Source organism: Podarcis erhardii (genome assembly GCF_964252035.2).
Source record: "Podarcis erhardii genome assembly, chromosome: 6".
In the NCBI taxonomy this organism is placed as follows: domain Eukaryota; kingdom Metazoa; phylum Chordata; class Lepidosauria; order Squamata; family Lacertidae; genus Podarcis; species Podarcis erhardii.
Window position 1 is genome coordinate 66,615,019 of NC_138510.1, and position 23,454 is coordinate 66,638,472.

The 23,454-nt window shown below is 39.9% G+C and overlaps 1 protein-coding gene and 1 long non-coding RNA gene across 2 annotated transcripts; one reads left to right on the forward strand and one right to left on the reverse strand.

Annotated features, from left to right (window-relative positions):
• Positions 1-1,757: 1,757 nt before the first annotated feature.
• LOC309344422 lies at positions 1,758-10,153 on the reverse strand. Its single transcript, XR_014157712.1, has 3 exons — positions 8,242-10,153; positions 4,832-5,004; positions 1,758-1,840 (listed from the first exon to the last, which is right to left on the reverse strand). It is a non-coding gene; the product is annotated as an uncharacterized lncRNA (long non-coding RNA).
• Positions 10,154-10,225: 72 nt separating this feature from the next.
• On the forward strand, positions 10,226-22,851 carry ACADM (acyl-CoA dehydrogenase medium chain). Its single transcript, XM_081866773.1, has 12 exons — positions 10,226-10,384; positions 14,194-14,290; positions 15,277-15,374; positions 15,479-15,548; positions 16,231-16,331; positions 16,413-16,493; positions 17,673-17,803; positions 18,353-18,461; positions 18,638-18,778; positions 18,856-18,951; positions 20,191-20,439; positions 21,676-22,851. Exons 1-12 carry the CDS (start codon positions 10,361-10,363, stop codon positions 21,745-21,747), a joined length of 1,269 nt encoding a protein of 422 aa, XP_081722899.1. The 5' UTR covers positions 10,226-10,360; the 3' UTR covers positions 21,748-22,851.
• The last annotated feature ends 603 nt before the right edge of the window (positions 22,852-23,454 follow it).

The following is a 23,454-nucleotide window of genomic DNA, read 5'->3' on the forward strand; positions in this document are numbered from 1 at the left end:
ACTTTCCCGTACCTTCTATTATTATTATTTTTAGATAGCAGAAAATCTCTTCAGGCACGCGAAAGGCAGCAGCCCGGGAATGGGGGAAATCCTCAATGACTAGGGCGTGCTGTCTACATTTTAGGGCAATATTTGCCTCTGCGGGGTGGTCCTCTCCCCACGTGCCAAGTTGCCCTTGGAAAGTTTCCTCTCGGTTTTCTAGGCTCCCGTGGAGCTGTCCTTTCCTCCCGTGCTGATGGAGGAGTTTCGCTGCACGACAGGGATGGATCAGCTTAGGCCTCGTGCTTCAAAGCTTGTCGATGCAGTCGATCTGAAGGCTTCATTGCTTTAAAAAGATTTTGTATTTTAAGATTGTGATAAGCAATAGAGAGGGGTGACAGAGTGCATAAACCCATTAGTCCTACTCAGAGGAGACCCACTAAAATCTATGGGCAAATTACTTAACTCCATTGATTTTAATGGGTCTGCTCTGACTAAAGTTGGGTGTCGCCCTGTAGGTACATTTATAAGGTGCAGGAATTTCATCTCCGCTGCACAGGGACATAAGTCTCAGGACCACTTATGAAGAACAGAGAAGACTCAAATCAAGGTGCTGGTTACTTGCATTACTTGTAGTCTTTCTGGGTATGCATGTAAAAGAATCCATAATACGGTAAATGGTTTCAGTGACCCCGCACTATGCAACAAGTAAAATGAAAGTTTTCATTAATATTAGCCTATAAATATTTTATTTGAGCAAACTTTCATTCCAAAGGTCTTTTTGAGCCACGCCAAGCTATATGTTCAAAGTAAAAGTAAAAAAAATAATAAAAAATGCCTCCCTTGCATCTGTTGAGCCAGATTTTGATTATCTGCCATTTTGTCAGGATTATTTGACAATGTGGGCAATGGTTGAGCTGTCAGTAGGCCATTCAGCATGGTTTAAAGCAGGGGTAGGCAACCTAAGGCCCGGGGGCCAGATGTGGCCCAATCGCCTTCTCAGTCCGACCCATGGACGGTCTGGGAATCAGCATGTTTTTACATGAGTAGAATTTGTCCTTTTATTTAAAATGCATCTCTGGGTTATTTGTGGGGCCTGTCTGGTGTTTTTACATGAGTAGAATGTGTGCTTTTACAGTGGTACCACGGGTTAAGTACTTAATTCGTTCCAGAGGTCCGTACTTAACCTGAAACTGTTCTTAGCCTGAAGCACTTTAGCTAATGGGGCCTCCTGCTGCTGCCGCACTGCCGGAGCACAATTTCTGTTCTCATCCTGAAGCAAAATTCTTAACCTGAAGCACTATTTCTGGGTTAGCAGAGTTTGTAACCTGAAGCGTATGTAACCCGAGATACCACTATATTTAAAATGCATCTCTGGGACATAGGAATTCATTCATATTTTTTCCCCAAAATATAGTCCAGCCCACCACATAGTCTGAGGGACGGTGGACCGGCCCACAACTGGAAAAGGTTGCTGATCCCTGGTTTAAGGTGATGATACAACAGCCCTAGTTCTGGTTTATGTCTGGATGGAAGGCTGCCTGGGAACTGTATCCATGTTACCTTAAGGGGGAAAGGAAGGGGAAATGGGATTTCAGCAAATATATTTTAATGGTATTGAGTCTTTTATTTTTCACAAGTTGCTCTTCTTAATCAAAATACCAATATATTTTATGGCAAAGAACTCTCACTAGAATAATGTGTTTTATTTTATTGCAATTTATATTACAACTTAATCAGAACTGGTTTGAGTGTGATGAATCTGGCTTCCAGGGTCTCCCCAGATCTATGCTCTTGGCGAATGATTAAGGTCATATTTAATATATGCTGATCTCCCAGAAGCATTGGCTAGTCTTCACCTCTATAGAATTCCAGGGGGGAAAGCAGAATCGGTAAAGCTCTTTTTAACATAGATGTGTGATATATATAGAGAGAGAAGAAACCTATTGTATGTGGAATTATGAAAGGTGAGCTAAGAAAAAGGTGAATGTTTGCCTTGGTTGTTTACCCCAAATAAAAGCAGTTCAGCCAGAAACTGCCTGTCTCAGAGCTGATTCACACAAGTGTGATAATGGGGGCTACTATCCAATTAAAAATGTTTAGTTGATCATTAGCTCTATAACTTAAGTAATCAATTACATTTAAATACATAATGTTTACATATTACAAAAATGGTGCCTTTTGGAGGTATGATCATTTACAATTTAATAAACCGTTACCTAAACAGAGGTAACATTCATTCCCTAATTTACAGAGATATGCAAGGACCGATGTAAACAAATAAAGTGATTCCTTAACTTTCAGCGCTACTTATTAAAATTGCCCTTTACAAATGAAAGGTTGGGCTGATTAGCAATTAAGCAAATTACAAGTTGTACCCCAACTAATAGTTGATTGCTCATTGCTTAGATTAGATGTATTGTGTTGGAGAGTATGATATTTTTACAATTGCATAACAAATGATAAAAGCAAATGGGACCTATAACAACATGTTGCAGTAGAGTGTTCCTCAACAGTATTTCAGCCAATCAACTTGCCAGGTCTTCCTTCAGACTCCTCCTGTCCATTCCTCCCCCTCCCCCCTGGAGTTTTTGTGCCATTTCAACAAGTGCATTCTGTGTCCAGTGAAAATACTCATTTTTCATTAGGCTGTGCTGTTTTGCAGATTTTTTGTTTGTTTTTTTCCTACTTAGGTTTCCCCACCTTAAGGTTTCCTAAGTATGCTGATACCTCATTTTCAGTAACTCTGTTTTGACTGTATAGGTGTAGCATGGTTAGACGAGGACCTGGGAGACCAGAGTTCAAATCTCCACTAAGTTCACTGGGTGACTTGGGGAGCCAGTCAAGTGTCTCAGCCAACCCTACAGTCACAGGGTTGTTGAGAATAAAATGGAGAGGAGGGGGAGGAGAACCACCTTGCGATCTTTGGAGGAAAGGTGAGATATAAATGTAATTTTAAATATAATTCAGTCCTGAGCTCTCTGTTAGTACACATGATTATATTATGTCTATGTGGTGATATATGTGCAATTTGTGAGACTTGAAAATGGGCAGAAATTAAAAGGTATGGAGTAGCAACAGATAACTTTTTCCACTAGGGGAAGGTTCAGAGAGTTTCAGAGAACGATGTTTCCGACAGGTAATCCCCACTTGAAGCTGCACTCACCACATTAAGCATGTGTGAATTTACCCCAAAGTGAGTTGGAAGGTAGAATATTGCCACCGTTGATCTAATCATCTTGAACATGAATCTCTCAATATGTTTGTAGGTGTAAAGGATTATTGGTTTAGGAAAATACAAATTTCCCTTATTTGGAGTAAGGCTATTGCTCCATCCAACTGGATTTCCTCCAACATGAATAAAAGGCAGCCTCTGTTGTACAAAGCATAGAATTAACCTGGAAATAACTTAGAATAATAGGACTGTAGAAGGGACCACAAGGCTCATCTAGTCCAACTCCCTGCAATGCAGGAATCTGTTTGCTCAGTGTAGGGCTCAAACCTACAGCCCTGAAATTAAGACCTTGCTGTACTGTACATATGAATTTAAGACTTTGCATGTCTCAAGTAAGAAAATGTGTTGTGATATACATTTTTAAATGTATAAGTATTCATGTGGATGCTTGTTAGAAATCTGTGCCATCTCCTGCCACAGTGCCCTCTACTGTTGCTTCACAATTTGGCAACTACGTACAAAAAAAAGGAGCAACAACAGACAAGTTAAACAAAATGTTACAAAAATATACAGTTAAATATAAAATAGAGTTTTATATGTAACAGTTACCTTAATGCAAAGTTTTATATATATACAAAAACACTTCATTTTCCTTCTGACATACCCTCCCTCTCAGCCTTCGGGTTGACACAAACTTTCAGCTTACCCACAAAAGTATCACGACAATAAGAGTTCCTGCAAACAATGGATTTAAGAAACACTGTCTGGAACTCTGTGCACATGGGCCAGACAAACTGCATTGTGATAACCATGTACAAACACAGGAAGTTGCCTTATACTGAGCCAGATCATTAATCCATCTAGAGCAGCATTGTTAACCCTAACTGGCAGTGACCTTCTGGGGTTTCAGGCAGGAGTCCTTCCCAGTCCTACCTGGAGGTGTCAGAGATTGAACCTGGCTCCTTCCCAACTTATGAAGAAAAAAATAGCTTATAAAATAACAGGTATAACTTACAAAAACACATTAAACAGGCAGTGCAAATAAACCACAGACAGAGCACCTTTTAGTGCAGAATGCACCTCTTGTGAATGTGGCTAACATACAGTATGAAAGCAGAATTACATTCAATTGAATGTTCAAAGTTGTGACTAGCCAGGTTCACACACAGTGCCAAATCAATCTAGTGTAAATGTGCATGAACTAACTGCAATATCTTGTTATTTCGGAATCTGTGGTTAGTGTTACATTTGGTTTGTTGAAGCAAAAGTTTCCAGTGTCCTTATGGCAGTACCGGCGGGTGTGCAGCACATAAAAACCCAAGGCACATAGCACCAAACTGTGGCTTAGAGTTGCATGTCAATGCAGCTATTATTGGTTTTCCATTTATTTACCAACATCAATTTGTTCAACATCAATTTGAATCTGTATATTTTTCAAATTCCAATATAAAAATCAACAAAAATGGAATGTTCCATATGTTAAAAACATAGAATGAAACTCAACATTCCTATACAGTACTACTATACAGTAGGAGTATCTTCTACTATTGGAGAACGACATCCAAAGAGCTATGTGTAGCAGGTCTGAAAATATCAAGTGTTTTTTAATTGAAATAATAGTTCTGTTTCTTCTTCTCTTTCATCCCTTTCTTCAAAGTATATGCTACAAAGTCTCACCTTCAAATATATATTGGTCCTTTCTGAAGATAAGGAAATCAACATGCTCTGCACTCCAATGTTGTTTATTTTTCATTGCCAGCAAATTTGAACAAATGTTGTTTTATAATAACAAGCAAGATACAAACACCGTTCATTCCTGGAGTGCAAACACAAAGCAATGTTTGAATCATCTAAGGACAAAAATAAAAGGAAACTTGAAAATGATTTTAAGCCATGCAGTGAATTACTTTCAAATTCCAATCAAAGACAAACACGTGAGTTGTATATAAGATCTTTCCAGTTAATTAAAACTAGTTTGGAACTATAATCTAGACGGGCAGGGGAGAAGTATCAGTGTATTTTTAGATAAAAGAAAGGGGGGGAGGGAGAATGTAGGTACCAGCCCACCCAAAACCTGAAGTTGTGGGACATGGTTTGTGAATACAAAACATGCACTATAAAACAGAACTGTGATGAATTTAATACCTGAACTTGTCAATGTATGTTTTCCGTTCACGGATCCCCCAAAGAGTTGCAAAACCTTTTATTTGTCACATATTCCTATACACTGTATGGTTTAAAAGCCCACTTTGCTTACTTTATGTACATCTCCTCAGTTCAGCATTCTCCTTTTCCAGTGATTCCCAAACTCCCCCTGCCCATGGACCTCTTGAAATTGCTATGGTTCTTGGTGGATCACATAATGATTTTGCTGCCTGTTGCAGCAATTACAATGTACTATGCTAGATGCTGTATGGTTTTTAAATTTTTTGTATGTCTTCTTTTATTTCTTATAATGAATTCTATTGTATTGTAATTTGAATTCCATGAAATTCAGGTTGTAAGTGTTCTTCACAGACATGTGGAGAAGCTGGTAAAATGTGGACTGGACAAGGCAACTGTTAGGTGGATTTGTCATTGGTTGACTGACTGAATCCAAAGAGTGCTAACTACTGGTTCCTCATCATCCTGGAAAAAAGTGACAAAGTGGGGTGCCACAGGATTCTGTCCTGGGCCCGTTGTTGTCCAACATCTTTACAAATGACTTTTAAGAGGGAATTGAGGGGATGCTCATCACATCTACATATGACACCAAACTAGCAGGCGTAGTTATAATGTTGCAGAAGACAGAACCGGGATTTAAAATGACATTCTCAGATGGGGCCAGTTCTGGGCACCAGAACTGAAGAAGGATACTGACAATCTGGAACATGTGCAGAGGAGAGAAAACAAGATGATTAAGGAAACCAGGGCTTATGAGGAACAGTTGAGGGAGTTGGGTATGTTTGGCCTGGATATGAGGAGACTGAGAGGAGATATATCTAAAGATGGCGCAAGCTTGTTTTCTCCTGCTCTGGAAGGTAGGACCCGAACCAATGGCTTCAATTTACGAGAAAGGAGATTCCAACTAAACATCAGGAAAAACTTTCTGAAAGTAAAAGCTGTCAGGGGAACAGAATCCCTCGGAAGGTGGTGGACTCTTCTTCACTGGTTTTTATGCAGAAGTTGGCTAGCTGCCTGTCATGGATGAGATTCCTACATTGCAGGGGACTGAACTAGATGACCCCCAGGTCCCTTCCAACTCTACAATTCTGTGATTCTATGAATGAAAAAGTTGGACGCTGACTGCTCAGGGGTCCCATAACTAGTTAGCATGTCAGAGTCTCATTCATTATCAGAATTAACCAGACAAATTGCTCCACCAACTAAGAATGGCCATGTATCACTACCCCCAGAACTGAGAAACAGTTTTCCATCTGTCAATCCTTTCCATGTACAGGCCATGTGAGTTTTCCCGTGCTGAATCAAATTAAGCCACAGGCCCTTCCTGTTTTGCAACCGTACACTCCTCAGAACCCAAAGACTTTGATTTCCCAGAAGCTTAGGGTAGACCCCTTGAAATTTATTTATATGGGTGGGCCTACTATGAATATGACTTGAGCTGCGGTCCTAACTCCATTTACTTGGGAGAAAGCCCCAGTGAATTCAATAGGCCTTACTTCTGAAGAGATGTGGTTAGTCAGAGATTGTGAAGAACCATGTGATGGCGTGATATAAATAATTACCTGGTTAATTACAATCCTATTAATTTTTTAAACAATTTTATTACAATTATGTTGATAAAGTGTCTTATTAGAAAGTTGCCCATATCTTAACTTTAGAAATCTTTTTCTTCAATTTTTAAACTAACAGATTTCTAGTGATTAACAATAATTTAGTGGCATACAGTTTAGTAATGTTTCATAATATAAACACTTAATTAATAAAAAATATTATACAAACTTAATAGTAATAACTGCAATAAACACTTAGCACAAAATAATTCATTAAATATTAAGAGAAATAATGAATCTGTAATGCAAGTGTCTAAATAAATGAAAAACTGCTCTTTTTGTAATATATTATCCTTATTTTACAATGTTTACTTGCTAATTTACTTGCTAACCTGGCAACAACCAACAAGCCTCTACCATTCATTAGAGTAATAAAGGGGATTTCTTCTGTATTAATGAAACTGTGAAAGTAATATATATTCCAAACTGCAGGGAGAAAATGTCTCGTAAGACAAAATATAAAACAAAGGTACAGCAGGATTGCTAGTAAATGTAGCCAGTGCTCAATCAGAAAATCTACTATGGATCCATTGTATGGATTCCAGAAAGATTTGAGATTAGGAATGCCTTTGTGCCATTTTATTTTTAAATTATAACAATATTATACTAAATTTACAGAACAATTCTACATTTACATTTCTGTGATTGTAGGTGGTAAATCCATCATAGTTACATTCACATAACATCTCCTGCATCCAATCCATCCCCAGTTCAGGACAGGAGGGGGAAACCACATGAAACTCAGGGTGGGAGATGAAGAAAGTAATTTTCATTTGCTCTCTTCCCCCTGCATTGGAGTCAATGGAATTACTTACACGAGGTCCTGTCGTAGTGTAGATTTCCACTGTGTGGGCATGTTTGTGAAATGAGAAGGGCTAGGAGCAGATCTGTATTTCTAGTGTTATCTTCAGTCTGCTGCTACATCCTAATGCTACTCAAATGATGAGCCAGTGAGTTTGTGCCATAAGTAAATATGTTCCTCAATACCAGTCTACTGCATTATTCGGCATACGTCTGCACTCCCTACACTTCTAATCCAAAGCAAAGTCTGGAAATTTTATTTGTATTCCCTGCTCCGTGATATTAAATTACTGATCCTAGTTATACAGCTTTGTTAAAATGTCCAAGTTGTATGAATGAAATCAGTTGTTTCTCTTGGAAGAATGGAAGTTTACTTGTGTTCCCTGGCATTGCCTCAGAGTTTCTGGCTTATTGTATTAAATCTCTTCTCCATGTCCAACCTGGCTCTTTTGTCCAGTCATTACTTGGCCTGATTACTGTGCCTCCATATACATGTTCTCCATAGTTTCCTACCTTTTCCCCCATTTGACTATCCTTCACCTCACTATTGCATCACATTCCTTCTTCACTTTTCCTCCATTGACACCCTTCCTGTCTTTTTGCCTCCAGCACATATGACTCAATTGAGATTCACTCCTCGTTTGTGTACTCAAATTCGCTTGCATCATTCACTCTTGCATCCTGACAAGCACAAGTGAGACATTTGGATTGACTTTAGTTTTTAAAATCCCAGAAGTATTTAAGTCACACAATTACTGCTCTGTCCCTAGAGGGTATTTGTGTAACTTTAAATAGATGCCTTGCTATTTCATTACCAAATGTCTGTTTTGAGCTGGCCCTTTCCATCATGTCAATGAAATGTTTCTAGACACGGCTCAGTAAAGACAGGCTAGGTAAAGACAGTTCTGCCATAACTTGGCAAAACAGCATGTTTCCCCAAAGCTCTCTAGAGTGTCCTATGTGATTTTAACAAGTTGTTTAGAGCAGGATACAAAAATCTGAGGGCTTCTGAATGTTGTTGGATTTCAGTGCCTATCAGATGCAGCCAACATAGCCAATGGTCAACACTGGCAGGGCTACAGGATTGTCATTCCTGCGGGAGTGGGTGACATTGTGGTCTAAACTACTGAGCCTTTGGGTCTTGCCGATTGGAAGGTTGGCAGTTTGAATCCATGCAACGAAGTGAGCTCCCATTGCATCTGTCAACCTAGCTGTTCAAAAGCATACCAACGCGTGTAGATAAATAGGTACCGCTGCAGTGGGAAGGTAGACAGCGTTTCTGTGCGCTCTGGCACTCGCCACAGTGTCCCTTTGCACCAGAAGCAGTTTTGTCATGCTGGGCACTTGACCCAGAAAGCTGTCTGCAGACAAACACCAGCTCCCTTGGCCTGAAGCAAGATGAGACTTAATTGTCCAGGGGTCCTTTACTTTACATTCCTGATTTAAAGATTACTTGATCCAAACAGAGATGTTGTCTTATTTCTTCAGGTTGGAAGTTTGGGTGAAACTCAGCTTGCTGAGAAGAGTTTATATAGGCTTAAAACAGACAGAGCAAGATACCTGCAGATTCTTAAGACCAGGCATCCCCAACCTTCAGCCCTCCAGATGTTTTGGACTACAATTCCCATCATCCCTCACCACTGGTCCTGTTAGCTAGGGATCATGGGAGTTGTAGGCCAAAACATCTGGAGGGCCACAGTTTGGGGATGCCTGCTTAAGTCTATCCCCATACCTTTGACCTCTTTGCTGCCCTTATCTCTTTCAGCAGCACAGCAGAGAGAATTTTCATAAGTGGGGCAGAGTTCTCACTGCTGCGCCACCCAGAGGGGCAAAAACCAAGTTAAACAAGGAAAGAGTGTGTGGCAGCCATCCCACCTGTTGCATGTGCCCACAGGCTGGTACAGCGGTGGGGTCCCATTGCCCCCAGAAAGGGGTTGAACAAGCAGGCAGAGGTTGTGATGCCTGGTCCGATTTCCTCTCCACGTGTATTACCGAGTGAGCAAACATACGAAAATGTGTTTCGCTGGCATTGCTATGAAGCTATTCATAGCAGGAGCCAGCTCCTAGGGGGCCGTGGTCCCTTCGCCCCCCATAGAATATTGGAGGGGGCCGCCCCCCCACCCCAAAAGTTGATACATATTGCCATTCAAATAGGGTGGGTGCGCCCCATCGTATGATCGATTATGCGAGGCGGGGCTTACTTGTCCCCCTACAATATTTTATTGTCCCCCTCCTGAAGCCCTTTTCAGGGCCCAAATCACAAGTAGTCACCACCAATGGCCTGGCTCTGCCGTGCAACGAGCCGCCACCTCTGCCCACTGGCTGCGTGGCAAGGCGGATTGGGGCCCCGGCGAAAGTGAGAGAGACGCTCCCCCCCCCCCCCGTCCCACAAAAAATCTCCGCTGTTGTCACCAGCGGCCGCCAGGGCTTACCGCGGCACCGGAGCCCAACCGGCCTTCGTCAGCCGACACCCCCCCCGCCTTCCTTCTCTCGGCTCCTCCTCCTCCCTCGTCGCCTCTCTCTTGGGGCCTAGCCTCCTGGAGTGATCCCCGAGCGCAGGGGGCGGGCCTTGGCTTGGTGCCTACTGGGTGGGAGGTTGCTGCCGCGGCCTGTGGAAGAGGAAGGGCACGTCATGGCCGCGCTGAAGGTCTCTCGGGTACGTGGGCGAGGGGCGTGAGGGGAGAAGCCGGGCGCAGAAACCGAAAGCGGCAGGCTTGGGGGCGGCCTCGGATTGCCGAGGGAAGGAGGCCTTGCAAGGTGGGGCGGGGTGGGTTTCTGTAACCCGGCAATGCAAGCCAGAAGCGTTCCTACTCGGGAGATAACCCCGTTTAGTCCAAGGGAGCTTACCCACTGCCCCAGTAAAGTGCTGATAAGCGGGCGATGTTTACTGCGTATTTAGTAGTCTTAAGACTTCTATAATTACAACATGATACAGTTGGAAGGGGCTCCCGAGGGGCATCGAGTCCAAACCCCCTTCCCCCTGCCATGCAGGGATCAGAACTACTGTAGAACATAAATATTTAGAAGAGGGGAAGGATGCCAAGTTCTCACGGAGGAAAGGAAAAGGTATCTCCACCCGCAAAGAATGATACTTCCAGCTTATATAAAGCGAAGCACATTCTGTCCCGTAACAAACAACAATACCGCAGTTTTTGGTATTATGCAACAGCGTATCTATTTATTTGTTTGGCATTCATAAGGAGGGGTTGGTTTCCGAAAGGAAACTGCCTTACCTTGATCCTAGGGTTTTTAAAAAAAATTTATGGCAAATGTAGGGAAACAGAAGACATCTATAGAAACCGAGATCATATGTGTGTTAGGTTTAGGGGATTTTGATAGAGTTATCTTCTGTGAATAGGTCTAACTAATTATACTACCCGCTATATATTTCATATAAAACATTTTTGTGCCAGTGTAGCTGGTATATCTTCCAACTTTTATTCTTGTTTACGGTTTGTTACAAAATCCCAGTTTGTATTGGTTTTTGCCCCTAAGTATATAAATGATAAGACATAGTCTTAAGAATTCATATGCTAGAAAGAAAAACAACTTTTTTAAAGCATTGTGCTGTGACTGGGAAAGGACTGCTTTTGAATCTTGGTAGTTTGGGTGTCCCTTTGCCCTTTTAAAGTCCTTCTGTATTATCTACATACTATAGACAAAGACCTATGGCTACGAAATGGTGCTAAAGGCCATCTAGTATGTCCATGGCAGAGGTGAAATTTAGAATACAGATAGTCTGATGAATAGGGTAGTCTCTTAACTACTATGCCACACTAGCTCTTTGAGAATGTTGGACAGAACAGTCCTTTTATGGGTTTTGTTTATACACTTGATTTATAAAGCTAATAAGAATAGTTTTATATTTGCAGTTTTGTTTCAAATCTGTACAGAATACTTTGATCTAGTAGCTGTTTGCCCTTGATTTAAGCAAAATGTGAGCAAAGCTAGTAAACTTTGATAATTACCCACTTATCACTGATGAGTCAATCTATATGACATACTCAGTATGTAAATAAATGCATTTTTGCACTCTGAAAATGTGCGGGTTCAGATTGATGTATACAATAGTTCGCCTAGAAAGGATTTGCAGGGCTATTAATATTCTCTGAGGATTTTTCTTCTATGACAGAAATGGCCCTACACAAGATTTCTGTTGGTTAAATTTGTTGGTCGACAGTTATTGATAAAACTGAAGGATGCCAAACCAGTGAGCTGAGTATTGCATATGGTGATGTGGTAATGTTGTGTGCAATTAATGTGCCACTTTACCAGTCTCATACAGGTTGGTTTATGATGTGGGAACTTTGTAATATTCTACTCCGTAGGTGTCACACATAAATCATAACAAGTGATTGTTATGAGCATGTATTTCTGTCTAGGACGTACCCAGCAAACTGGAGGATAAACAGGGCAAATGTTTCATTTGTGTACAGAGAGTTCTTTTTGGGAAAAAAAATTGCTATGAGAGTGAAAAGCAGAAGTGTTTTCCATAAGGACAACATGTAATTGAAAATTGCCACAACGAAAAGGTCAGCCTTTAAACCACTGTACCTTGTAACTTTAATGGAATTTGGTGTTGGCAGTGCCAGTGAGTAGTCTGCTTCTCTCCCCCCCACCAAAGAGTATGACACATAAGATAACTGATAAGTTCCAACCCCTGAAAAGCAAGGTATGGAGCAGAGTGCTAAAAAACTTTCTATTCCACCTGGCCATTACAAAAACTTGGTAACTAAAAAATAGTTTCTGTGTTTGCTTTTTTCATCCTCCCATTCTCTTTGCCTTTTATATCCCATATTTTTGGTTGTAATCCTTGGGGGAGGGCCTTTCTAACACTGGCATTTGTAAGGTACTCTGGGAGCCTCCCTCCCTCTCTTTCTCTCTCTGTGTTGGCTGAAAGTAGGATAAAGATGCTTTACTTAAATCAAATAGCATTAGAGACTTAATTCCACAATTGTTTGCTAAAGCATCACCCTTGAAGCCAGGGAGCCACAGGTTACAAAGTATTTTAGTGTAAATTATTCTTTGAAATTGTAGTGAAGTTGAAATGGTCAATGAGTTACTCATATCCAAAGCTTTGTGGCCTTTTGGTTAATATTGTACACTTGATAGAACATCTTGTGCATGTCTTATGCAATCTTTATCTCATTCACTTCTTTTTCTTTTGAATGACTGGTGTGTAGTTGTATAATTAGATGGACTTTGTTCTCTTGCTATTTTATTAACCACTGGACCATCTTTCGTTGTCACTTTCATATTCTGCTTAGTCAAAGCTACTTATTTTAGTTCTTGTTCCCCAAATTAGGAGCATAGGAAGCTGCCCTATGTTGTGTCAGAACATTGTCCCATCTTATCTCACTGTTCTCTGCACCAGTGGTGAGTGGGGCCAGAGGCAAAAGTGAGTTGAACCACAGATGTGACTTGTACACAGAGCCGCATTGTAGCCCAGCAAAAGTTGGTGTTTCTACACTGCAATTTCCCCCTGCAAATTACCGTATTTTTTGCCCTATAGGATGCACTTTTTCCCCTCCAAAAATGAAGGGGAAATGTGTGTGTGTCCTATGGGGCGAATGCAGGCTTTCGCTGAAGCCTGGAGAGCGAGAGGGGTCGGTGCGCACCGACCCTTCTCGCTCTCCAGGCTTCAGGAGAGCCGCAGCGCCAGCCCCACAAGGTCGGGGGACAGTGGGGAGGCGGAACGCCGCCATCCCGCTGTCTCCCGATGTGGTTTGGAGGCTGACGGCGAGGAGACGCGTGCTTCTCCCCGCCGCCAGCCCCACAAGCTCCGGGGACAGCTGGGAGGCGCAGCGTGTCTTCCCGCTGTCCCCGGACCTGGTCAGTTAAGCATTATATATATTTACTTTGAACATTTTTTTTCTTTCTTTTATTCTTCCAGAGAAAGCTTCTCCATTTTCCCCTTCCAGGTTCCCTCTCCTATTGTTTCATGTCTTTAGATTGTAAGGCACTATGCAGAGACCTGTCCCTGAAATTTGCTATGTATTTTAGTCACTTTCAAAAATAATAAATGCTAAGGATACTACTAGATCTTTCAGCAATAAGATATAATATATGTCCTATAAGTATGTATCTTCAACAGAACTATATAATAATAACTTACAAAATCTTCAGTTTGCTCCAGCAATGGAAAGTTCATAGGAGAACAACAAAGTCCATAGAAAGGTACAGGGGCATATTTATTTGCAAAGGCCAAATGGTATTTTGAACCAAAATTAGCAGTATATTTAGATGTATATGATCTTGCAAAAGAACTTAAAAGAAAATATGCTACACATTGAAAAACACAGAATTCCCCAACTACTTCTAGTGAAAAATACGATCAGTTCTGTGGTAAATGCATTGGGCTCTGCTGCAGACTATTTTTTAGTTGGCACTTGCAATGGGATTGAGAAATTTATTGGAGGCTTTTATCGGAGCTATTCTTATTCCCCCCCAAAATCAAAATTTCAGGTGTTACGAAGCATTGCTACATGCAGTTGGAGATCACAATCAAGTCAAGCTGCTGCAACAGCACCCAAAAGTAAATCGGCAGCTGGATTTAGCTTTGGTAAGTATTCACAAAGCACTATAAAAATATCCCCTATTAATCTTACATTATGTCCCACGCCTCAAGTATTTCACAAACCTAAAGAAAATTATCAGAATTTGAACCATTTGATGTGTGATGGCAGGAGACTGATGACTCAATGCCTGATGCACTTACTTTTTATTTTACTAATAGCAGCTGTGTAGTTTTACTAAATACAATTCGTGAACTACGAATTGTAATTGGAGAAGTGCAGTGTGCGTTACATCTTTTCCTTATGCCACTTTCCCAGTTTAAATTGCTTTTTGGTTCATAAGGGAAAATATATGATACAGGCGTTTGCATTTTTTTCAGTGCAGTCAGACAGGGGCCCACATACCAATGGATGTTGTAGCCAGAGACAATACACTAGGCTGATCAACAGATGTGACGGCTGCTTATGTGCAGTAGACTACATTGCAGCCACACACAGTCATCTCTCCATCCAGGCTCTCAAGGAGGGTGCAGAGCAGGACCAATGAGGAGCCTGGAGAGAGATGGTGTGGCCTGGGGAGGACCCTGATGGCCAGGGATAGAGATACTTGGAGGTCTGATCTGATCCAGCAGGGCTTGTCTTATGTCCTCAGGTGGGAAAACTGATGTGCACTCATCTCGCTTGCAGTAGATGCTTCTGTAAGAGGCAAATGAACAGTCCGTTTCTTGAACAGAGGCTCCTGATTTTCCTCACACTGTTCCAAAAATATAATTTATTTCAGCTGATGTTGCTTCATGCCCTTATACCTCTTGGAATATCCAGCTGTCTTGGTTTTCCCTATATTGCTGTGCTGCTTCATGTCCTGTCACATCCTGGCGAGTAGAATTAGGGATGAATTTAGGTGCCAAAATAATGAACTCTAGCAATGTCAGGTGCAAAGTATTGCAGTTCTGCTACTATGTTGAATTATTACGGGTATTTCAAATATTTGGATATAATTGATTGTTTGACATGTGAATGCCATGTTTTCTAGAACTTACTGATGAACAGAAAGAATTTCAAGCTACAGCTCGTAAATTTGCTAGAGAGGAAATATTGCCTGTTGCTGCTGAGTATGACAGAACTGGAGAGGTAGGCTTGCTATATAAGGAGGGAACAGCTTAAAGCATTGAGTAAATGTTTCTAAAAAGAGACACTGTACATAAAATGAAATATTTTATCTCTTTTCTTTCTAGTACCCTGTTCCCCTCATAAAAAGGGCATGGGAGCTCGGCTTGATAAATTCACATATACCAGAGAGCTGTGGTGAGTAAACTACCTTTTAAGCAATAAAATAGCATCAACTAAGGAACACTTTTAGGAGGCAAAGATAGGACAGATTTTACGATAGGATGTTTTATGAATGTGAAGGAATAGCAATAGCCAGTATGTCTGGTGTAAGATAAGTTTTCATCTCTTGAGACCTTATTAGAAATAGCAGTGTTGCCAAATATACAGGGTATATGTATATGGATATTAGTTAACTTCTTTGCAGTATGTTTAATGATTGGTAAGTGGATATGCAAGCAGACACCATTGAAAGGTGTTGTGTTACATCTGGACCATCCTCTTCAGCCATAAGGCCATTTACCACCAATAGCTCTGTAGAAAGGATCCCGAAGGTTTATTGTGCTTTGATGATGTTTTATTGTATTTCAATATTACTTGGAAGAATTTGTATCCTGAATTGGTATTGACCCATTCCTACATGCAAGTTATGATTTAGTTAACTACTGGGGTTATTCTGAATAGGGATATGCTACCAATATTGTGGGGTATTGGGTGGGTGGGTGGTTGTGTTGAAGGGATATATGCAAATGGAATTGAAACATCCTGTTACACTGATGTCAAAATTCACCCTATCAAAGGTTAGAGTGTATAGGAAGTAAAGTGCACTTAAAATGGATTTGTATGGGACTGTTTTTTGTTTTATAATGTTTTGTTATAGGTGGCCTTGGCCTTGGCTGTTTTGATGCCTGCCTTATTACTGAAGAATTAGCTTATGGGTGTACAGGGGTTCAAACAGCTATTGAAGCAAATTCCCTGGGTGTAAGTATTTTCCTTCTTTCTTTGTAGTTGTCTAGATAATGACTTTCTTTGTATTGAATGTTTCTTTTTTTTTTCTTGCAGCAAATGCCAGTCATCATTGCAGGAAATGAGCAGCAGCAGAAGAAATATCTGGGAAGAATGACAGAGGAACCTATGATGTGTGTAAGTTCCCCCTCTCCCCCCAAGTCTGTAGAATTTTACTTTGCTTTCTCTGGTGAAAAACCTGTATACACTTACCATATTTTTCTGTATATTGGATGCCCCCATGTATAGGACGCCCCCTATTTTGGGAGACTCCAAATTAAGAAAATGGGGAGGAAATTGCCCTAAGTTGTTGACATTTTTTTGGAGAGGATTGCCCAGAGCCTAACAGCTGTGTGCCTATCAGCTCTTCCCTTGCGGGCAATTGCTGAGCTTTGGGGGAGGGCAGGGTTGAGCTTTTTTGGGGGGGGGGGAAGAGCGGTGAAGCTTTTTCTTTCAGTTGCTTTTAGCACTTTTCGCCTTTCCCATGGGGCCTCTGTATTCTGCTTGCCTCTGCAAGGCTGTAGGCAGTCTGTTTTTGTGCACAGGCGGCGCAACATTACACAGGAGGAGTGTGGCGATTGAAGTAATATCCCCCCCCTTTGTGCCTTTCACATCAGCGAACATCGGCGCACAAATGGAGCTGTAGGACTGGCAGAGTGGGAGGAGGCAAGCAGACTAAGAATGCCCCACAGGAAAGGCACTGCTACTCCAGTTGGCCGCAGCGATCAAAGATATCTCTCCCCTCCACGCCTTTCTCATGTGGCCTTGTTAGTCTGCTTGGAGCCGTGCAAAGATGCCACACAAAAACCTACAGCCTCCCTCCCATCTGTAGGCCAGACAGAGTGGGAGGAGACAAGCAGACTACAGAGGCCACACAGCTCGCCTCTGCCGGGAGCTGCGACTGCTAAAGCAAGTACCATAATTATTTATATATTTAATTGCTGTATTCCATGGATAAGACGAACCTTGTTTTTCAACCTAAAAAATTGGGTAAAAAACCTCATCTTAAAAATTGGGTAAAAAACCTCATCTTATAGATGGAAAAATACGGTATTATTAATTTATATACAGCTTATATGCAAAATATTGCTTCCACACAGTTTACAACAATAAGATCAATGCATAATTGAAATACACAATAGCAATTCCATTGGGCACTAGAATAAGTCTTGATGAAAATATGCAATAAAACAAGCAGTTAAACACCGCAGTCTAAAAGCAGACAGTTAAGCCAACAAAATCAGAAGTGCAGTTCAGGGGATTGCTTGCCTAAACAGGTGTGCCTCCTGTTTATTCCTTTTTCTTTTTTCTCCTCAGGCCTACTGTGTAACGGAACCTGGAGCAGGCTCTGATGTAGCGGGTTTAAAAACAAGAGCCGAAAAGAAAGGAGATGAATATATAATTAATGGACAAAAAATGTGGATCACCAATGGTGGCAAGGCTAACTGGTATAGCAATTCGTAACTAGCTTTACTTTCTATGTAGTTCTTTCCCACATTTGATCTGTTTTTGTGTCATGCTCAGTGTGACTAGGATACAGAATGTTTAATAGAAACCAGTTGGGGAGATTAGGTATTATCTCTTACCCTATCACAAATGAGGCAAGAGCCAGTGTGGTATTGTGTGTCCACATTCTTGACCACCATCCAGGATTTGGTTTGGAAGGAAGGAATAAAGTGAGACAATTTGGAAGAAAGAGTGACAGTACATGTTGGGAGGGCTGAAACCATCCTTTTACTAAATACCATCCTGTGCCACATGTGCTTTATGAGTCTTTTCCTTGTATACTGTCTTGTATTTCCTTTTTGTTTTATATATAATACTGAACAATAGAAGTCCAGTCTTAACTATGTTAAAGCTCAGTAGAAGTCTTCAAAACACACTGGGTTGTCCTCCTTTTTTGAAACCGCCTGACCGTTGTTTAATTTCTGGTATAAACCTACCAGAAGCATCTGTTAAAGTCAAACTTGGCTCTTGTTTTTGTGTGTGTTTATTAGGTATTTTTTATTGGCTCGCTCCAATCCTGATCCCAAAGCTCCTGCAGGCAAAGCTTTTACTGGATTTATTGTGGAAGCGGATAGCCCTGGAATACAAATTGGAAGAAAGGTAGAGTACACACAGACACACACACACCCCCCATCTAGATTCTGTGTGTGGATGTGTAAAATCACAAGCATAATTCTTACACTCTTGGCTATAAATTACCAATCTACATTAGTTTTTTACTTCATCAAATAATTATGTTAAGGCATAATTAAATATTTCATAAACTTTCTTTTCAGGAACTTAATATGGGTCAACGCTGCTCAGATACAAGAGGGATTGTTTTTGAGGATGTGAGAGTACCCAAAGAGAATGTATTAATTGGTGAAGGTGCTGGCTTTAAAATTGCCATGGGAGCATTTGATAAAACAAGGCCTCCGGTAAGTATCTGAAATAAGTTCTAGAAAAATATCATTTTAGAGTTCTGTTTTTATGATATCCATCATTAAAATTACAGGTAGCTGCTGGTGCTGTAGGGCTAGCACAAAGAGCTTTGGATGAGGCTACAAAGTATGCTATGGAAAGAAAAACCTTTGGAAAGGTCATTGCAGAGGTATGTGAATCTCTTTATCATTTATATGATGCCATTTCCAGTTAATGTGTATTAAGGGAAATCTTTTTCACAAAACTTATATTGTAGGGTCCTAAAAGAATAGCTTAGCAAGTTGGAAGTCAAAATGCTGGTAAAACCAAAATATGATCCACCAGTCTCTTTAAATTTAAGGGTAGTGTTGCTTTGCAAATGGGTCTCTTGTGGTGTAAGAGGATTCAAGATTGCTGCAGCTGACAGTTTAAAAATGTGGACTGTCGTATAGCAAAGCTAATGCTGATTTTGTCAATGAGGGATAGTGTGGCTAGTCACTGCAAAGAACCAAACTAATCACATTTGTATACTTGTGTATTAACTGTGTATTAACTGTGAGTCTCCATACATAACCTCCCACCCCACAAATGGCTTATTTGGGAGGAAAGGCAAAATATAAATTTAATAAATAAATACGTGTTTGACTCTAAGTCATTTTAGGGTTTTCTTGTTTGTTACTGAGACAAGGCAACATGAAGTCATTTAGTAATCTGCACAAATTCATTAATAGAGAATTATTTAAATATATAAGCACTTCAGATTAAGCCAGCACTGCTTTCTGATAACTAATGCTACGATCACAAAATAAATATAGCTGAGGAGTGATAGGAGTCCTAGGGAAATCCTAAAACCAGATGAAGAACCAGAACCAGAACCAATAATTCTGACTTTGGGTAATTCCTGAGGCTTGGCTGTGCATTGGTAACTTTTCTAATTAGATGAAATTTCATTCTAATTTTTAACAAATATGAACAAAGTAGCTTAGCAAAATATTTAATTTTATATACTGTATTGATAAAGTTTTCCTTTTTTGGTCTGATTCACATGTCACTTTAAACCATAATGAAACCTAACCATGAATTAATGGGGAACACACAGCATACACCCTGGTAAAATTGCAGCCAGAACCTCCTTCTGGGAGCTAAGGCAAGGCTCATGGTTTGTGTCTCTCCAAACAAACCATGACTTGTAACCAAGTTTAGTTCTTATTGCTCGTGGCTTCTTTGAGGAAAATAAATTGTGAACCTGCGTTTGGATATAACACTTATTGGCTCCCAGCAACACAGCAGCAGGAGAAATGAGGGAGGGGAAAATACAATTTAGCACTAAGCAGAAGCCCGCTACATGTTCCTTGATATGTATTGTACAAAAAGTAAACTTCTCAATTCTAACTGGTCAATATTTGCCTATATTCCTCAACCATCTTAGCACCAGGCAGTGTCCTTCATGTTGGCTGAAATGGCAATGAAAGTGGAGCTTGCTCGCTTGGCTTACCAAAGGGCAGCATGGGAGGTAGATGCTGGCCGTAGAAACACCTACTATGCATCTATTGCAAAGGGATATGCTGGAGACATTGCAAATCAAGTAGCTTCTGATGCCGTCCAGATTTTTGGAGGAAATGGATTCAATAGTGAATACCCAGTAGAAAAGCTAATGAGAGATGCCAAAATATACCAGGTAGGTAACCCATTTAATGCAAATACTAGAACTGTTGCTCAGTTAACATTTTTAGTGAATTGATAGCAGCAGTCTATTAATAAATTTGTGTATATAATATAAAGACAAAAGTATGTTTCCCTTTTAAATGACACATCTGTGTTGTTGCAGCATTCATCTTAAGAGGTATTCTCTTTCATAGGGGAGGCAGTTTCTTTTAAGGTGGCACTCAGCACCTGCCGGGGGTTTTTAAGCAGTATTTGTATGAAATGCCTGCAGGTTAAAAATTAAAATCTACTGAGCATTAAATCCGGGGCAGTGTGGAGAAAAGACCCGTTTAGGATGCAATCCTATACAAAATATAGTATATGTAGTTATCTGGGAAGTAAGTATGTTACATGTAACGGCTTGACCTCAGATAAAAACACACATACAAACACACATATATATATAATTAAAATGTAGTAATTATTAACAAAATACTATGTTATAATCAACTAAGTCATACTCGGAGCAGAACCCATTGAAATTAAGTAACCTAGCAATGTTTATTAATTTTATGTTGGCCTACTCAGAGTAGGATTAGCACCTATATGGTTTGAAATCAAGTAATGTTTTTGAAAAGGAGGTAGGTTTCCATAGCTGAGGTTATAGCCATTCCTTTTTTAAATAGTATAAAAATTCTGCCTGAGGTCTGAATGGCATAACTGTACAAACTAGAGCAGTAGTCTTCTACCTTTTCAGACCCAGGACCCACCTTGAAACCCATTTCTTCATATTTACCATTTATTTGTATGGTGGTAGTGTTGCTGTTGTGACCCACGTATGATTAGGCTGGAACTCAGTACTGGATCCTGACCCACCAGCAGTAGATTATTGTACTTCAGGGATTTGAACTTGTTTCTATAACAGAAGTGTCCATATGGAAAACACATTTTGAAATGGAGGAAATTTTCACAAATGATTTGTAATGTGCCATGGGTGTCTGCTGTTCAGAGAATAAAGTTGAAAAATGCCACTAGGTACGCTCAAGTTCTTAGGCTTAACTAAAGTAGCCTATTGGACCATAGCCATTTAAGTGCAGCCTTGAAGTACCTGGAGAGATTTGTTTCCCCGCCATTAAGCATCTGTAGCAACTTTTGCATTGAACTGGTAACATACTGATAAGAAGTTCCCTGTATTTTCATATTTTATGTAGTTTTGAAATTGCTCAAAAGCACCTGCCTTTTATTTATTTATTGTATGCTTTCTTTTCAGATATATGAAGGCACAGCTCAGATACAGAGACTGATTGTAGCTCGTGAACACATTGGCAGGTTTAAGGGTTGAGAACTTTTGAAGAGAGACAGGGCATGTATTAACCTGATGCTGCAAACATTTGTCTTTATTCTGGTATGCTCCTTTTAAGATTGAAAAAATAAAATGGCCTCAAAGTAGTAGCATATCTGTTTCAGATCTTCAATATATGGGGAAAAAATTGTTTCCTTAATTATTGAAACTGTTAGCTAGAGACCTCTTGAAAAATTGGGTTATTAGATACATGTTGGTGCATGTGGTTCTTTTTAGTTTGTTTTTTTAGTGGCTGCTTTTACTTTCACCTTACTCCATAGTTACTTGGTTATCCCTGTCCTCTGATCTTCACACATTTTTAAAGTGCCTCAAATTGAACTTGTGACACTGTATTGGATTAAGAAGTTCATACCAATACCGGCAGTTTAGGGTTCTTCTTTTCTATTTGCAAATTATGTATTTTGGGAGTAGGGCCACTTAAGAATGTTTGTTTCTGTGCAATAAGAAGATTCTGGACTCACCATGTTATCATACAAATTATTACCAAATAATGCATATTGTACGCAAGGTAAGGTGTGAAATTATAATCACTATCAAGTCAGCTGTACTGTGTATTTTAATTTGCCATTTCTCTATATAGAGTAGCTATGCAAAACATCTGTGGAACAGCTGTAGTGTGGATTTTTTCAACAACAAAGAGCAATGTGAAACAAAGAAACAATGAACCTTACTTTTGAAATCAATGTGTACCTCACACCATGCTACAGTGCCTCAGAACAAATTGCCTTGTCCTCGGAAAAGCCACATTGCTGTATATTGTATTAACTTCTATGAAAAAATAAAGATTTTTAATTTTATGACTTTGGAAACTGAAGAGTAGCAGTTTTGCAAACAACTTTGTATGTAGTTGTAAAACAAAACCTATGGTGCCTGTGTTGAACTTTTCAATTATCTGAAGAGTATACATAATGGTTTTGGTGCCTTTAGCCTGATTATATCAACCTTACTTAACAAATGTTTTATTGCACTCAAATATGAAAAAAGCCATACAATGTATTTTTTTGTTCCAGTAATGTTTACAGTACTGTCATTATGTGAATTAGCTATAGTATCAACTAATTAAAAAAAATACTTGCCCTGAAACTCTGTTTTTCTTCTATAATCTGGGTATGAATTTTGGCATTGAAATGGAAAACAGCTCATTTGTGTTAGTATTAAATCTGTTCTAAGGTGTCATTAGAATACTGGTATCCAATCTCTGCTTCAACTGTAGTGCAGTTCAGTTGATCTCCGATGCTGGTTTGCTGTGAAATGCTATCCGATAACTTTTCTCTTGCAACTAAATGCATTTATTATATTACTTGTTCTGGTGGTGGGAATTGTGTGCATTGAAATGCTCTTTTTAAAAAAAATGACTGGTGCACTTTTGTGTGTGGATGGTCAGAGTGCGCATGCTATAATTTATCTCTTAGGTTGCACTTGCATCTTTGTTTTAAAAAGACTCCTTGAAAGTTCTGCCATTTCAGTAAGCTAAAACACTCTTTGAATATGACACCTTGCCTGTACTACTCTTGCCATTCCGACTAGCTATTTTGGACTTTTTCATCAAAGGCAATCTACTCTTGTAAATCATTTTAAAACATCTAACTTTTATAATAAACCAACATTGATAATTTTGAGAGAGCAAAACACTTAAGTAAGAAAATGCATATTAGAATTATCTGTTTCAAAAGCTTTTTTCCTTTT